At 36.6% G+C, this 18576-nt stretch overlaps 1 protein-coding gene across 2 annotated transcripts in view; it reads right to left on the reverse strand.

Annotated features, from left to right (window-relative positions):
- LOC138693296 (cyclin-dependent kinase-like 1) overlaps positions 1-13083 on the reverse strand; it is a 112359-nt gene extending 99276 nt beyond the window's left edge. The window contains exon 1 of one of the 2 annotated variants that reach the window (XM_069817161.1): positions 12940-13083. In XM_069817161.1, the coding sequence (XP_069673262.1) occupies positions 12940-13007 (68 nt within the window). In that variant the 5' untranslated portion in view covers positions 13008-13083. The remainder of the gene's footprint in view (positions 1-12939) is intronic. The other variant, XM_069817160.1, reaches the window with a different exon arrangement.
- Between the last annotated feature and the right edge of the window lie 5493 nt (positions 13084-18576).

Raw genomic sequence — 18576 nt, forward strand, 5'->3', positions numbered from 1 at the left:
TTCACTGATACAACACACTTCACTGACACAACATAATTCTTCACTGATACAACACTTCAATAACAACATATCATTTACACCCTTTAAATACTGTGTATAATTACCGTCTATTAGTAAGGTCCTTAAGCCTATTTTCAAATACATTTTTGGTTGTTGGTAAAGCCTTTAGTAAGTCTGCAGGTAAAGCATTCCAGTCCCTGATAGTACGATTGAGAAAAGAAAACTTTTCAGTGTCCGTCCTCTGTCTTCTTTCCCTCAATTTATAAGAGTGGTCGTTCCTTGAAGAGCAATTTGGCGGCTGCAACCTATTTTTTATTTCTCTTCAGGCAGGCTCACCTCTGTATGTTTTGAACAGTGCGCTTAATCGAATTCGCGTTCTCCTGTCCGTGAGTGTGTCCCATTTTAATGGTGAATTTTTCCGACAACACTTAAGAGCCCGTTTTTTAATCTTTTCCAGGGTCTTAATATGTTCTAATCTGTAAGGATCCCAACATGCAGCACCATATTCCATTACTGGACGTACTAATGATTTATATGCAATCTCTTTGGATTTATCAGAACCTTTTCTTAGTAACCTCATCTGTGTATTCTGTGATCTTGGACTGTTTGCCAGAATTTAATTGAATTGAATTTACGGGTGGGGGGGCACTATGGCCCGCCACTGCGACCTGTTACAGTCTATTGCGTTAACCCTGCCAGAATTTAAACTTTCGCAGTACCGTTTGAATTGGTAAAACACGATTTTCTTGGGATGAAGTTTCTGAAGTTTCTGTGCATGGCAAGGAGTGACGTATTCGACGGTGTAATTCTCTTGACGTCACTAATTCTAATATTTTTGAGACATCGATTTACTTTGCTTGACAAATAGCTGGGGAAGTCGTATACCAGCCATTATCCTATTCTGTATTCCCCCTCCGGAAAACCCAAGTTAATATATTATGTTCTTTGTGTGTTTCCATCTCCACTCCCTACATAAAAATTGCAGCTATCATTTGTTCATTTCGAATAATCGTTATGCTTCATTGTAAAAGCCGGATTAAATTTGATTAATAATAACTTAATGTTAACTATTTTAAGGAAAATACCCTCAGCAAGAGGCAACCTTGTTAAGCACGTTTTAATTGGTCTCTTTTACGACGCTATATCAATTGCGATAGTTATCTAACGTCTCAGTGAAGTGGAGATGATAATGCCAGTGAAATGAGTCCGGGGTCCAACGCCGAAAGTTACCCAGCATTTGCTCTTGATGAGTTGAGGGAAAACCCCGGAAAAAACCTCAACAAGGTAACTTGTCCCGACCAGGATTTGAACCCAGGACCACTCGTTTCACAATCAGACATGTTAACAGTTACGATGAACTTATTTCAACGTTGTTGTTCAATATTGTTAAGGACGTATTCACGAATGTTTGACGAAATACTGTGTTCACAATGATGGAAAAGTAGTAATTAACAATAATTATTCAAACCCTTTATTAGATCGGTTTATCAACTTACATACATCGATTCCGTTGCGCGACAACCCATGAAGGAGCCGGGCTGTCCAGCCGACTGCTGGACTAAGGTCCACATGCCTCAGCAGAGGTGAACTATCATTCAACCAGTTCGGGGGTATCGTGTGGTCAGAATGATGATCCTCTCGAGCTGTTATATGTGATTTGTGCGAGATCGTGCATATTTGCTTGGTTTCCGCACAAAACCAATCCGCGGAAAGTCTAAAATTCCACATTCAGTATTCCCAACCCAACACACATAACAATTTCCCTCTTCTTACCGCCTAAGTGACATATTGATTTTACTGCTTTAGGCTTTTAACATATTATTTTTAGAGACGTTCAATATAGTAATAATTATAAATTGGAAACTTACCACTGCAATTTCACCTAAATTGCACTGTTAATTATTGTTTTTAAATATTTGCAAAAATTAAGTAAACTCTACAACTCCACTAAAGTTACTGCATTCGTGATGCAAGTAACATTAAGGAAGCCGTGAAAAAATCAACAAGATTCCAGACTCATCATAGACGGGGGGGAAAGAAATACAGACGTATATCACGGCCTGCTGGAGAATAAACACAGAAAACATTTTAAAGCAACAATGTTGAAGATAGATATTTTTGTTTTGCAAATTTGCCGTCATTGAACAGAAACCAAGATGGAGATTTCATTGCAACTAATTAGAAATTCCTCTTTCAGGAATGTAATAAACGATCTTCGCACAAAATAATGTACGATACACGAGCGGTATGTTTTCTTTAAATTCTCGGAAATTAAAAAAAAGCTCAAGTACGTTTCGCTTTTTCAAACTTTTCCTCGAACATGAAAACTTCAACATACCGCTCTTGCAATGCATATTACTATTTCGAAACCGGATTTCGCTCCTTACTGCAGCTCCCTAAAATCTTCACGATGTTAGGTATACACCGTTCCTATACACTGGCCGAAATATCATTATATGATAGTAATAGTACAAGGGTGACCGTATAACGGGATATCTAGTGTCACTCCCTGGAAGGACTGAGCTAAATTTGTTGATGTAAAAGATAGAATAAAGTACGTCCTTCTCTCTGCCTTAATTTTACACTTTATGAACTCATTGCTGCTTAAAAAAATTAGTGAAGGATTTTCATAGGAAGTTTTGGACGTGGCATGAAAACTTGACTGAAATGGGGGAACGTTAAGTGCTTAAGATGTCAAGATGAGCTATGAAATCATACAGTAATTTTGATTGCTTTCAATTATTATTAATGCTCCCTTTCTCCTAATGTTTATGTTTTGTGTCACACGCAAGTAGAGGAGCAACAAAGTCACACGCATTAAAACAGTGACGAAGAAAATTTATCTCAGCTGCGATCACGAATTGAAAGATCCGATTATGTTAAGGACAGGGTCGAATTTTATACCGAACGACACGCCATATGAAAAGATAGCATCTTTTTAAGTGGATTTAAGGCTATTTGCTTGTTTTGTAGCGTGCTTGCTTTCACGTTAACATCGATCATTTAACAGTAGGCCTACCATTTTTGCATGCAATATTGTACGAAAAAAACAATGTTAATTATTGCCATAAAACCAAGGATAGGGTAATATTCACAGTGATCAATGTCATCATCTCTTACAATACTTTAATAAACTCCAACAGTCATCGCTATGGAGCTGACGGTTAGCATGCCTAGCTACCGCCTGAGCTACGCAGGTGGCCTGAAATGTGCTTATTGACACTTGGGTAAGATACTCTAATAACATTTCTAGTAAGAATTTTGAGAAATGCAACCTTCGATTTTACTCGAAATTCTAAATATCTAAATCGGCTTTCCTATAGCACGCAACACTGAAATTTCTAACTTGAATTTTTTTTAAGTTCTACAGTGCGGGATTTGTGACAGGTTAGGTTAGGTTTGTTTATGCTTTTCGTATGCTTTGAATATAAGGATTTGTGACAGGTTAGATTAGGTTAGTTTAGGCTTTTGGTATGCCTTGCATATACAAATCTGTAACAGGCTAGATCAGATTAGTTTAGGCTTTTGGTATGCCTTGCATATACAAATCTGTAACAGGTTAGATCAGGTTAGTTTAGGCTTTTGGTATGCCTTGCATATACAAATCTGTAACAGGCTAGATCAGATTAGTTTAGGCTTTTGGTATGCCTTGCATATACAAATCTGTAACAGGTTAGATCAGGTTAGTTTAGGCTTTTGGTATGCCTTGCATATACAAATCTGTAACAGGCTAGATCAGATTAGTTTAGGCTTTTGGTATGCCTTGCATATACAAATCTGTAACAGGCTAGATCAGATTAGTTTAGGCTTTTGGTATGCCTTGCATATACAAATCTGTAACAGGTTACATCAGGTTAGTTTAGGCTTTTGGTATGCTTTGCATATACAAATCTGTAACAGGTTAGATCAGGTTAGTTTAGGCTTTTGGTATGCCTTGCATATACAAATCTGTAACAGGCTAGATCAGATTAGTTTAGGCTTTTGGTATGCCTTGCATATACAAATCTGTAACAGGTTAGATCAGGTTAGTTTAGGCTTTTGGTATGCCTTGCATATACAAATCTGTAACAGGCTAGATCAGATTAGTTTAGGCTTTTGGTATGCCTTGCATATACAAATCTGTAACAGGCTAGATCAGATTAGTTTAGGCTTTTGGTATGTCTTGCATATACAAATCTGTAACAGGCTAGATCAGATTAGTTTAGGCTTTTGGTATGCCTTGCATATACAAATCTGTAACAGGCTAGATCAGATTAGTTTAGGCTTTTGGTATGCCTTGCATATACAAATCTGTAACAGGTTAGATCAGGTTAGTTTAGGCTTTTGGTATGCCTTGCATATACAAATCTGTAACAGGTTAGATCAGGTTAGTTTAGGCTTTTGGTATGCCTTGCATATACAAATCTGTAACAGGCTAGATCAGATTAGTTTAGGCTTTTGGTATGCCTTGCATATACAAATCTGTAACAGGTTAGATCAGGTTAGTTTAGGCTTTTGGTATGCCTTGCATATACAAATCTGTAACAGGTTAGATCAGATTAGTTTAGGCTTTTGGTATGCCTTGCATATACAAATCTGTAACAGGCTAGATCAGATTAGTTTAGGCTTTTGGTATGCCTTGCATATACAAATCTGTAACAGGCTAGATCAGATTAGTTTAGGCTTTTGGTATGCCTTGCATATACAAATCTGTAACAGGTTAGATCAGGTTAGTTTAGGCTTTTGGTATGCCTTGCATATACAAATCTGTAACAGGTTAGATCAGGTTAGTTTAGGCTTTTGGTATGCCTTGCATATACAAATCTGTAACAGGCTAGATCAGATTAGTTTAGGCTTTTGGTATGCCTTGCATATACAAATCTGTAACAGGTTAGATCAGGTTAGTTTAGGCTTTCGGTATGCCTTGCATATACAAATCTGTAACAGGCTAGATCAGATTAGTTTAGGCTTTTGGTATGCCTTGCATATACAAATCTGTAACAGGCTAGATCAGATTAGTTTAGGCTTTTGGTATGCCTTGCATATACAAATCTGTAACAGGTTAGATCAGGTTAGTTTAGGCTTTTGGTATGCCTTGCATATACAAATCTGTAACAGGTTAGATCAGGTTAGTTTAGGCTTTTGGTATGCCTTGCATATACAAATCTGTAACAGGCTAGATCAGATTAGTTTAGGCTTTTGGTATGCCTTGCATATACAAATCTGTAACAGGCTAGATCAGATTAGTTTAGGCTTTTGGTATGCCTTGCATATACAAATCTGTAACAGGCTAGATCAGATTAGTTTAGGCTTTTGGTATGCCTTGCATATACAAATCTGTAACAGGCTAGATCAGATTAGTTTAGGCTTTTGGTATGCCTTGCATATACAAATCTGTAACAGGTTAGATCAGGTTAGTTTAGGCTTTTGGTATGCCTTGCATATACAAATCTGTAACAGGCTAGATCAGATTAGTTTAGGCTTTTGGTATGCCTTGCATATACAAATCTGTAACAGGCTAGATCAGATTAGTTTAGGCTTTTGGTATGCCTTGCATATACAAATCTGTAACAGGTTAGATCAGGTTAGTTTAGGCTTTTGGTATGCCTTGCATATACAAATCTGTAACAGGTTAGATCAGGTTAGTTTAGGCTTTTGGTATGCCTTGCATATACAAATCTGTAACAGGCTAGATCAGATTAGTTTAGGCTTTTGGTATGCCTTGCATATACAAATCTGTAACAGGTTAGATCAGGTTAGTTTAGGCTTTTGGTATGCCTTGCATATACAAATCTGTAACAGGTTAGATCAGGTTAGTTTAGGCTTTTGGTATGCCTTGCATATACAAATCTGTAACAGGCTAGATCAGATTAGTTTAGGCTTTTGGTATGCCTTGCATATACAAATCTGTAACAGGTTAGATCAGGTTAGTTTAGGCTTTTGGTATGCCTTGCATATACAAATCTGTAACAGGTTAGATCAGGTTAGTTTAGGCTTTTGGTATGCCTTGCATATACAAATCTGTAACAGGCTAGATCAGATTAGTTTAGGCTTTTGGTATGCCTTGCATATACAAATCTGTAACAGGTTAGATCAGGTTAGTTTAGGCTTTTGGTATGCCTTGCATATACAAATCTGTAACAGGCTAGATCAGATTAGTTTAGGCTTTTGGTATGCCTTGCATATACAAATCTGTAACAGGTTAGATCAGGTTAGTTTAGGCTTTTGGTATGCCTTGCATATACAAATCTGTAACAGGTTAGATCAGGTTAGTTTAGGCTTTTGGTATGCCTTGCATATACAAATCTGTAACAGGCTAGATCAGATTAGTTTAGGCTTTTGGTATGTCTTGCATATACAAATCTGTAACAGGTTAGATCAGGTTAGTTTAGGCTTTTGGTATGTCTTGCATATACAAATCTGTAACAGGTTAGATCAGGTTAGTTTAGGCTTTTGGTATGCCTTGCATATACAAATCTGTAACAGGTTAGATCAGGTTAGTTTAGGCTTTTGGTATGTCTTGCATATACAAATCTGTAAGAGGTTAGATCAGGTTAGTTTAGGCTTTTGGTATGCCTTGCATATACAAATCTGTAACAGGCTAGATCAGGTTAGTTTAGGCTTTTGGTATGCCTTGCATATACAAATCTGTAACAGGTTAGATCAGGTTAGTTTAGGCTTTTGGTATGCCTTGCATATACAAATCTGTAACAGGCTAGATCAGATTAGTTTAGGCTTTTGGTATGCCTTGCATATACAAATCTGTAACAGGTTAGATCAGGTTAGTTTAGGCTTTTGGTATGTCTTGCATATACAAATCTGTAACAGGTTAGATCAGGTTAGTTTAGGCTTTTGGTATGCCTTGCATATACAAATCTGTAACAGGCTAGATCAGATTAGTTTAGGCTTTTGGTATGCCTTGCATATACAAATCTGTAACAGGTTAGATCAGGTTAGTTTAGGCTTTTGGTATGCCTTGCATATACAAATCTGTAACAGGTTAGATCAGGTTAGTTTAGGCTTTTGGTATGCCTTGCATATACAAATCTGTAACAGGCTAGATCAGATTAGTTTAGGCTTTTGGTATGTCTTGCATATACAAATCTGTAACAGGTTAGATCAGGTTAGTTTAGGCTTTTGGTATGTCTTGCATATACAAATCTGTAACAGGTTAGATCAGGTTAGTTTAGGCTTTTGGTATGCCTTGCATATACAAATCTGTAACAGGTTAGATCAGGTTAGTTTAGGCTTTTGGTATGTCTTGCATATACAAATCTGTAAGAGGTTAGATCAGGTTAGTTTAGGCTTTTGGTATGCCTTGCATATACAAATCTGTAACAGGCTAGATCAGGTTAGTTTAGGCTTTTGGTATGCCTTGCATATACAAATCTGTAACAGGTTAGATCAGGTTAGTTTAGGCTTTTGGTATGCCTTGCATATACAAATCTGTAACAGGCTAGATCAGATTAGTTTAGGCTTTTGGTATGCCTTGCATATACAAATCTGTAACAGGTTAGATCAGGTTAGTTTAGGCTTTTGGTATGTCTTGCATATACAAATCTGTAACAGGTTAGATCAGGTTAGTTTAGGCTTTTGGTATGTCTTGCATATACAAATCTGTAACAGGCTAGATCAGATTAGTTTAGGCTTTTGGTATGCCTTGCATATACAAATCTGTAACAGGTTAGATCAGGTTAGTTTAGGCTTTTGGTATGTCTTGCATATACAAATCTGTAACAGGTTAGATCAGGTTAGTTTAGGCTTTTGGTATGCCTTGCATATACAAATCTGTAACAGGCTAGATCAGATTAGTTTAGGCTTTTGGTATGCCTTGCATATACAAATCTGTAACAGGTTAGATCAGGTTAGTTTAGGCTTTTGGTATGTCTTGCATATACAAATCTGTAACAGGTTAGATCAGGTTAGTTTAGGCTTTTGGTATGTCTTGCATATACAAATCTGTAACAGGCTAGATCAGATTAGTTTAGGCTTTTGGTATGCCTTGCATATACAAATCTGTAACAGGTTAGATCAGGTTAGTTTAGGCTTTTGGTATGTCTTGCATATACAAATCTGTAAGAGGTTAGATCAGGTTAGTTTAGGCTTTTGGTATGCCTTGCATATACAAATCTGTAACAGGCTAGATCAGGTTAGTTTAGGCTTTTGGTATGCCTTGCATATACAAATCTGTAACAGGTTAGATCAGGTTAGTTTAGGCTTTTGGTATGCCTTGCATATACAAATCTGTAACAGGCTAGATCAGATTAGTTTAGGCTTTTGGTATGCCTTGCATATACAAATCTGTAACAGGTTAGATCAGGTTAGTTTAGGCTTTTGGTATGTCTTGCATATACAAATCTGTAACAGGTTAGATCAGGTTAGTTTAGGCTTTTGGTATGTCTTGCATATACAAATCTGTAACAGGCTAGATCAGATTAGTTTAGGCTTTTGGTATGCCTTGCATATACAAATCTGTAACAGGTTAGATCAGGTTAGTTTAGGCTTTTGGTATGTCTTGCATATACAAATCTGTAACAGGTTAGATCAGGTTAGTTTAGGCTTTTGGTATGCCTTGCATATACAAATCTGTAACAGGCTAGATCAGGTTAGTTTAGGCTTTTGGTATGCCTTGCATATACAAATCTGTAACAGGCTAGATCAGATTAGTTTAGGCTTTTGGTATGTCTTGCATATACAAATCTGTAACAGGTTAGATCAGGTTAGTTTAGGCTTTTGGTATGTCTTGCATATACAAATCTGTAACAGGTTAGATCAGGTTAGTTTAGGCTTTTGGTATGCCTTGCATATACAAATCTGTAACAGGTTAGATCAGGTTAGTTTAGGCTTTTGGTATGCCTTGCATATACAAATCTGTAACAGGTTAGATCAGGTTAGTTTAGGCTTTTGGTATGTCTTGCATATACAAATCTGTAACAGGTTAGATCAGGTTAGTTTAGGCTTTTGGTATGCCTTGCATATACAAATCTGTAACAGGCTAGATCAGATTAGTTTAGGCTTTTGGTATGCCTTGCATATACAAATCTGTAACAGGTTAGATCAGGTTAGTTTAGGCTTTTGGTATGCCTTGCATATACAAATCTGTAACAGGTTAGATCAGGTTAGTTTAGGCTTTTGGTATGTATCAATTCTTCACATTGCAAACCACCTTTCCTCTGAAAATTAGACCATTTTTTTTCCACTTCTTTCGTCAAAAAAGGAAATCTTTTTAATGTCGCGTGCTAGGAAATCCTCTAATCTATATCTTTCTGAAAGTTACCGGTACGAGAGTATTTTTTAGAAAAGGTCACGACTCTTTGTAAACCCCTGTTAGTTGTCACGTCATTCTGTTATCTCACCAAATCGTTAGGATTTTCTGTTTAAATACTATAGTAAAGAACATACCTTGTGAAATTAACGTGCCCAATAATTAATTAAACCTACATTTAACTAGAACTGGAACTATCAGGTATCAATTTTTCATGGAACAAATATATTTTATTGGTACTTAAGGGAGCACATTTTAATAACATTTAATCCGAATTTTGAGAAATGCAGTCATAATTTTCACACAGCATTTTATACGTCTAAGTCTTTCAGAAAGTTGTTATAGTGTCTTTGTATGTTTTTATTAAATATCACGAACCTCTTTCTAAAAACTTCTTTCTAAACCCCTGTTAGTTGTCACGTCATTCTTTTATCTCACCACTACTACATAATCCTTAGGATTTTCTGTTTAAAGGCAGCAATTAAAATATACCTTCTGAAAGTAACATGTACAGTAATTAACCAAATCTACATTTGACTGCAACTATCATATCTCACTTTCACTGAACAAATGTAATTTTATGGGTACTTAAGAGAATACACTTTAATAAAATTTAATCAGAATCTTGAGAAATGCAATCATGGCTTTCACTCAGAGTTTTGTATATCTAAGTCTTTGAGAAAGTTACTAGAATGTATTTTTTAAGACATCACAAACCTCTTTGTAAACCCGTTAGTTGTCACGTCATTCTGTTATCTCACCAAATACTATATCTAGTCTTTAGGATTTTCTGTTTCAATACAACAATTAAAAACATACCTTCCGAAAGTAACATGCACAGTAATTAATCAAATCTATATTTAATTGGGACTGGAACTATCAGATCTCACTTTTTCACTGAACAAATGTACAGTATTTTATTGATACTTAAGAAAGTATATTTTTATGAAATTGAATCAGAATTTTGAGAAATGCAATCATGACTTTCACTTACAGTTTTATATATGTCTTTGAGAAAGTTACTAAAGTTTGTTTTTTTTTTCACCAGTACTACATATTCATTAGGATTTTCTGTTTAAATGCAACAATTAAAAACATACCTTCCGAAAGTAACGTGTACGTAATTAATCAAATCTACATTTAATTGGAACTGGAACTATCAGATCTCGCTTTTTCACTGAACAAATTCAGATCTCACTTTCACTGAACAAATGTATTTTATTGATGCTTAAGAGAATACATTGTAATAAAATTGAATCAGAATTTTGAGAAATGTAATCATGACTTTCAGTCAGAGTCTTATGTACCTATCTAAATATTTCAGAAAGTTATCAGAATGTCTTTTTTTTTTCCTTTTTTAAGATATCAAGATCCTCTCTGTAAACGTCAGTTAGTCGTCATGCCATTTTGTTATCTCACTAATATTACCTAATCGTTAGGATTTTCTGTTTAAATGCTACAGTAAAGAACATACTTATAAAATTAAGGTACACACTAATTATTCAAATCTGCATTTAATTGTAACTGGATGTATCACTTTTTCATTGAATAAATGTATTTTATTGCTACTTAAAGAAAATACATTTTAATAAAATATAACCAGAATTTTGAGAACTACAATCATGACTTTCACACAGAGTTTTATGTATCTAAGTATTTCAGATAGTTACTAGAATGTCTTTTTTTTTAATACATCACGATTCTCTTTGTAAACCCCTGTTAGTTTTCACGTTATCTCCCCAATAGTACATAATCGTTAGAATTTTCTGTTTAAATCCAGCAATAAAGAACATACCTTACGAAAGTAACATGCACAGTAATTAATCAAATCTACATTTAATTGGAACTGGAACTACCAGATCTCACTTTTTCACTGAACAAATGTCTTTTATTGATACTTAAGAGAATACATTTTAATAAAATTGAATCAGAATTTTGAGAAGTGAAATTATGACTTTCAATCAGAGTATTATGTATCGGTATCTAAGAACTTCAGAAAGTTACCGGAATGTCTTTTTTTTTTTCCAAGATATCACGAACCTCTTTGTAATCCCCTGTCAGTTGTCACGTGATTCCGTTATCTAGCTAGTACTACATAATCGTTAGGATTTTCTGTTTATATGCAGCAATTAAGAACATATTTTCCGAAAATAATGCACAGTAATTAATTAAATCTACATTTAATTTGGAACTGAAACTATCAGATGTCACTTTTTCAATGAACAAATGTATTTTATTGATGCTTAAGAGAATACATTTTAATAAAATTGAATCAGAATTTTGAGAAATGAAATCACGACTTCACTCAGAGTTTTACGTACCTATCTAAATATTTCAGAAAGTTACCAGAATGTCTTCTTTTTTTCTTTTTTTAAGATATCACGATCCTCTTTGTAAACCTCAGTTAGATGCCATGTCATTCTGTTATCTCATCATTAGGCCTCTTACATAATCGTTAGGATTTTCTGTTTAAATACTACAGTAAAGAATATACCTTGTGAAATTAACGTATGCAATAATTAATCGAATCTGCATTTAATTGAAACTGGATCTATCACATTTCACTTTTTCACTGAATAAATGTATTGTATTGCTTCTTAAAGAACATATTTTATTAAAATGTAATCAGAATTTTGAGAAATGTAATCATGACTTTCACTCAGAGTTTTATGTGTCTAAGAATTTCAGGTTACCAGAATGTCTTCTTTTTTTTTAAGATATCACGATCCTCTTTGTAAACCTCAGTTAGTTGTCATGTCATTCTGTTATCTCAACAATAGGCCTACTACATAATCGTTAAGACTTTCTGTTTAAATGCTGCAATAAAGAACATATCTTGTTAAATTAACGTATACAATAATTAATCGAATCTGCATTTAATTGGAACTGGATCTATCACATCTCACTTTTTTACTGAATAAATGTATTTTATTGGTTCTTAAAGAATATATTTTAATAAAATGTAATCAGAATTTTGAGAAATGTAATTATGATTTTTACTCAGAGTTTTATGTGTCTAAGAATTTCAGAAAGTTACCAGAATGTCTTCTTTTTTTAAGATATCACGATCCTCTTTGTAAACCTCAGTTAGTTGTCATGTCATTCTGTTATCTCACCAATAGGCCTACTACATAATCGTTAGGATTTTCTGTTTAAATGCTGCAATAAAGAACATACCTTCTGAAATTAACGTACAGAATAATTAATCAAAACTGGATTTAATTGGAACTGGATCTATCACATCTCACCTTTTCACTGAACAAATGTATTGTATTGATACTTAAGAGAACACATTTTAATAAAATTGAATCAGAATTTTGAGAAATGTAATCATGACTTTCACTCAGAGTTTTATGTATCTAAGTATTTCAGAAAGTTACTAGAATGTCCTTTTTTTAAAGATATCACGATCCTCTATGTAAACCCCTGTTAGTTGTCACGTCATTCTGTTATCTCCCCAATAGTACATAATCGTTAGGATTTTCTGTTTAAATCCAGCAATAAAGAACACACCTTTTGACATTAACGTACACAATAATTAATCAAATCTACTTTTAACTGTAACTATCGACTCTAAGAACAAAGGACGGCGTCAGACATCACGAGAATAATTTGTAATTTTGCTGAAAGTGCGGGCTACTACACAACTTTAAGTGGCAAAGGAACAATAGCAGATAATTGCACAGAGGACTTACTTGCGGGGCAGAAGTGGCAAATGATTGCCGAAGAGCCAGAGGCGTCTCTCACCCAACCATTTCTCCATGCATGCGGCCAACTGACTGAGCAGACGCTAGCCGTCGCGGAGCGGGGCGTCTGATCGATCCTAATGCGCCGTACTGCTTGAACTGACCTGCCACCTGCCATAACAAAGCACCTGATGAGCCCCTGCACTTCCTCATGCTCGGCTGAAAGTGGAAGTAACACTAGCAATTAATCAACACAAATTAATTTTCTTCACTCTGAGAATATATACTATAAGTGAACAAATTAATGATGATTGCGCTATACTTTTGTTTCCTTTGTTGAGATTTTAGATGCTAATTTTCCTTTCCGTCTCTAAGGTAATATTTTGTTTTATCTGTTAACGACATTGTATTAACTGTGAGGTTGTCTAGCGCAATATAGAGTTGAATTCTAGGATTCACCATGGGATTACCTGATATTCGCTTTGCAGTTGCGAAAAACCTCGGGAAGAAACTCAACCAGGTAACTATTCCAAGCGGGATTTGAACACAAGCCCGAAAGCAATTTTAACACGGAGGTTGGAGCATGACAACTTTTTTTTTAAGAATACGGGCACGGTTTGAAATGTTGAAATATGCTAATGAAAGGGCAGGATATATGTACTATCAGGGTAGGGTAGGGATGAACAACACTGTCATGCTAATTGAATGGCAATATAAGTAGCCTATATGTGCTGCGCTACGCGTAACGTCGCTAGCTCTCTGTACGATATGCATATAACACTGCCTTCCCCGTAGTGATTCCACTATGAATGCTCGGCGGTCGACTCACAACTGTATTACGAATTACGCGTAACGTCGCTAGCTCTCTGTACGATATCTATATCACACTGCCATCCCCGTAGTGATGCCACTACATACTCGTACTATGAATGCTCGGCGGTCGACTCACAACTGCATTAAGCATAACGTCGCTCGCTCTCTGTACGATATGCATATCACACTGCCTTCCCCGTAGTGATGCCACTACATAAAAGGTACTACGAATGCTCGGCGGTCGACTCACAACTGCATTAAGCATAACGTCGCTCGCTCTCTGTATGATATATCACACTGCCTTCCCCGTACTGATGCCACTACATACTTGTACTACGAATGCTCGGCGGTCGACTCACAACTGCATTAAGCATAACGTCGCTAGCTCTCTGTATGATATATCACACTGCCTTCCCCGTAGTGATGCCACTATGAATGCTCGGCGGTCGACTCACAACTGCATTAAGCATAACGTCGCTAGCTCTCTGTATGATATCCATATCACACTGCCTTCCCCGTAGTGATGCCACTACATACTTGTACTACGAATGCTCGGCGGTCGACTCACAACTGCATTAAGCATAACGTCGCTCGCTCTCTGTATGATATATCACACTGCCTCCCCCGTAGTGATGCCACTATGAATGCTCGGCGGTCGACTCACAACTGTATTACGAATTACGCGTAACGTCGCTAGCTCTCTGTACGATATCCATATCACACTGCCTACCCCGTAGTGATGCCACTATGAATGCTCGGTGGTCGACTCACAACTGTATTACGAATTACGCGTAACGTCGCTAGCTCTCTGTACGATATCCGTATCACACTGCCTTCCCCGTAGTGATGCCACTATGAATGTTCGGTGGTCGACTCAGAACTGTATTACGAATTACGCGTAACGTCGCTAGCTCTCTGTACGATATCCATAACACACTGCCATCCCCGCAGTGATGCCACTACATACTTGTACTATGAATGCACGGCGGTCGACTCACAACTGCATCACCCATTACGTCGCTAGCTCTCTGTACGATATGCATAACACACTGCCATCCCCGTAGTGATGCCACTACATACTTGTACTATGAGTGCACGGCGGTCGACTCACAACTGCATTACGCATTACGCATAACGTCGCTAGCTCTCTGTACGATATGCATAACACACTGCCATCCCCGTAGTGATGCCACTACATACTTGTACTATGAATGCACGGCGGTCGTCTCACAACTGCATTATGCATTACGCATAAAGTCGCTAGCTCTCTGTACGATATGCATAACACACTGCCATCCCCGTAGTGATGCCACTACATACTTGTACTATGAATGCACGGCGGTCGACTCTCAACCGCATTATGCATTACGCATAACGTCGCTAGCTCTCTGTACGATATGCATAACACACTGCCATGCCCGTAGTGATGCCACTGCATACTCGTACTATGAATGCACGGCGGTCGTCTCACAACTGCATTATGCATTACGCATAACGTCGCTAGCTCTCTGTACGATATGCATAACACACTGCCATCCCCGTAGTGATGCCACTACATACTTGAACTATGAGTGCACGGCGGTCGACTCACAACTGCATTATGCATCACGCATAACGTCGCTAGCTCTCTGTACGATATGCATAACACACTGCCATCCCCGTAGTGATGCCACTACATACTTGTACTATGAATGCACGGCGGTCGACTCACAACTGCATTATGCATTAAGCATAAAGTCGCTAGCTCTCTGTACGATATGCATAACACACTGCCATCCCCGTAGTGATGCCACTACATACTTGTACTATGAATGCACGGCGGTCGACTCACAACTGCATTATGCATTAAGCATAAAGTCGCTAGCTCTCTGTACGATATGCATAACACACTGCCATCCCCGTAGTGATGCCACTACATACTTGTACTATGAATGCACGGCGGTCGACTCACAACTGCATTATGCATTACGCATAAAGTCGCTAGCTCTCTGTACGATATGCATAACACACTGCCATCCCCGTAGTGATGCCACTACATACTTGTACTATGAATGCGCGGCGGTCGTCTCACAACTGCATTATGCATTACGCGTAACGTCGCTCTCTAAACAAATAAGTATGGAACTACGATATAAATTATCTAGTAATTAAGTAAATGATCATCGAAATAAAAATTAACAAATACCTAAGTAATTAAATGATTACGTAAGCAGAGAAGTAACTGAATAACTTCGTTGTAAGTAATTGAACAATAACGAAATAAATAATTATTCATATAAATAAGGAACTGTAAATTAATAAGTTACTAAGTGAATAACTAAATCAGTAACTAGTAAATATTAATAAATAATCAATTAAACTAGCTCTCCGCTATATTTTAATGGATAGCTTTTACGCTTTCCAACGAAACGGTCCGTGGTTCATATTTATGTCCATCCCCCAGAACTGGATGTTTGTCCCGTGTCTTGTATTTTTGTCCTGTGACGTCTCCACGGTGGCCCTGCAACGTGCTGACCACTTGATCAGGAAGACGCATCGTGACTGAGTCTAGTGTTGATCCAAAGACACACCCCGCTACATAGCTACTTTATATGTCGTTATAAGGAAGGAGGTAAAAATAATAAGATAAAGAAAAAAGTAATGTAAATACATAAGTAAACACATATGTGTGTAATAATTATAACGGTGAAAATATTGTTAATCAAATCATTTTATTATTTTTTTTTCATAAGTGTATATTATTTTTGGGAGTGTTTTTGTATACGCAAACGTATTATTAATTTGGTTGTAACTTTTATGCTCGACCATGCCGAAATGTAGTAATTACATACCTGGTAGCAGACCTTTAATGCATGTCATTAAAGTACACCTACTCATTAAAGGTCAGGTCTTTCAGCAAATGTCGACTCAGGTTACAACTGTTCAGCTAATGACAGGTCAGCTTTCTACCGTTATAAAACCGCAAGTATCGATTATTCTCGGATATGCAATCGAAAGAAAATTAGCGAAAAGTCACGGAGGCTGGAAATCCAATACTGTCGCAGAAGGTTATGTTCTGTTACTATAATAATTAGCGTTAATTGTAAATACTATTCAAATAAATTCAATTTGTCATCTCGTTTTTCAATGTCTAATTTTATTTCAATGTTATCTCTGTAGGTTCTTATGGCCTAGCAAGGTCAATGTGGACATCTGTTCCTCGGAAAAAATCAATACTTTCGCGTCTGCGCACATCTCACAACATACGGGACTCGCTTGCGCTCGTTTCATAAATATCCATACTCACTTCTTAATTACCTTCATTATAGGCTCGTTGCATAATGTACTATTATATCACCTTTATAAAGGTAACCACGCTTTGAAATATTTAAGTGGGAAAATCGTCATATCTCGGTTATTTTGACAAATTTTATGTACATTTTCACTTTATATGAGGCATTGTTGTGAATCTTTTGGTCAACCTACATTGGATTATGCATATGTTTGCACATATTTGATATGTTTATGTAGCTGAAGCAAAGAAAGTAGACTTTTTCGAAGAAGTAATACAAATCTCTCGTAGAAATATGCAATTTCATATTTTTATGACAGAATTAATTAATTCTTATATGTTGTATGTACGTTTTCTTAATATAAATATAACATGTCCTATTAACGTGAAGGAGCATTTCCACATCTCATCTTTCGATCTATCGTTTACAACAATGAGTAAACTGATCAGTTGTTTATTTCTTCCTTCTTTAGAATTAATATACAATAAATATATCTTCTTTCGAGTCCGTTGTGTCAAAAAACGTCCTGTGTACTGCGCAGGAAAATTTCGCTCTTAAAAATACTAGTATACTGTATATTATTGTGGCCAGGTAAGTATGGAAGCTGAAAGTAGTTTCCAACGCGTTTGAAAATTGTCATTTCACTACGTGAAAGTTACACTACAAAATACATTAACCCTTTGAAGCGCAGTGGTTACAGTACATAACCACCTTTTAAATTTGAGTTTCCTGCCTACTTACAGTGTGATTTTTATTTCAAAACCACTGCGCCGCGTTCACTGATCCCTAGTAACTGTAGAAGAATTTTATTTTCCCTATATTTGTGTTGCTCCACTAAGATAGCCGATGTTGTTGTGTATAGTTGGGGTGTGGAAGACTCTCTACGTGTTTTTATTTCATTTTTATGCTAAAATATCACAGTTACGTAAGTTTCTATTTAGTATTATTTGTCTTTCGGCCTTTTAGAACATTTTCAGTAACAAGATTGTAATTTCTCCGACACATGTGGTGTCAATATAGAAATAATGTGGTGGTTTCAAAACGTAACCACTACGAAAACAGGGTAGTTATGCTTACCATATCCAACAAAATGTTCTATTTTTGTGTCAGCTTATTCATCAAGGCTACAAGGAAGAGATGGTTGGTGATAATCACAAAATGTTTTTGACAACTTTTTCACAAGTTTGAATCTGATGATCTCTAGGGCAGCAAAATATGTATGCATGTGGTACAGTTAGACATGGGCGTATTGGTTTACCACACGACGAAAGAAGAGACCGCGACATGAAACGTGGTGACAGTGATAGCCATACGTCATATGCTGGAGTGTCCTGGCTCAAGTGGAAGGATAGAAGGTCCATTCTTTTCCTTTCTAATTACCGCGCAACACATGTGAAGTGGCACTTTGCCTTAATGAAACCGGAAAGTGTTTCCTTTTGTATCATTCGCAATAAGTCTGAAGGCATTGTGTTCTGCAATATTCCATAGTGGTTTTACCATGAAACCACCCATTTTCTGTGTAAAAAATGAAAATTTTTAAGATTTTTAAAATCTGAGGCAC

The sequence above is a fragment of the Periplaneta americana genome, chromosome 17, assembly GCF_040183065.1.
Source record: "Periplaneta americana isolate PAMFEO1 chromosome 17, P.americana_PAMFEO1_priV1, whole genome shotgun sequence".
In the NCBI taxonomy this organism is placed as follows: Eukaryota; Metazoa; Arthropoda; class Insecta; order Blattodea; family Blattidae; genus Periplaneta; species Periplaneta americana.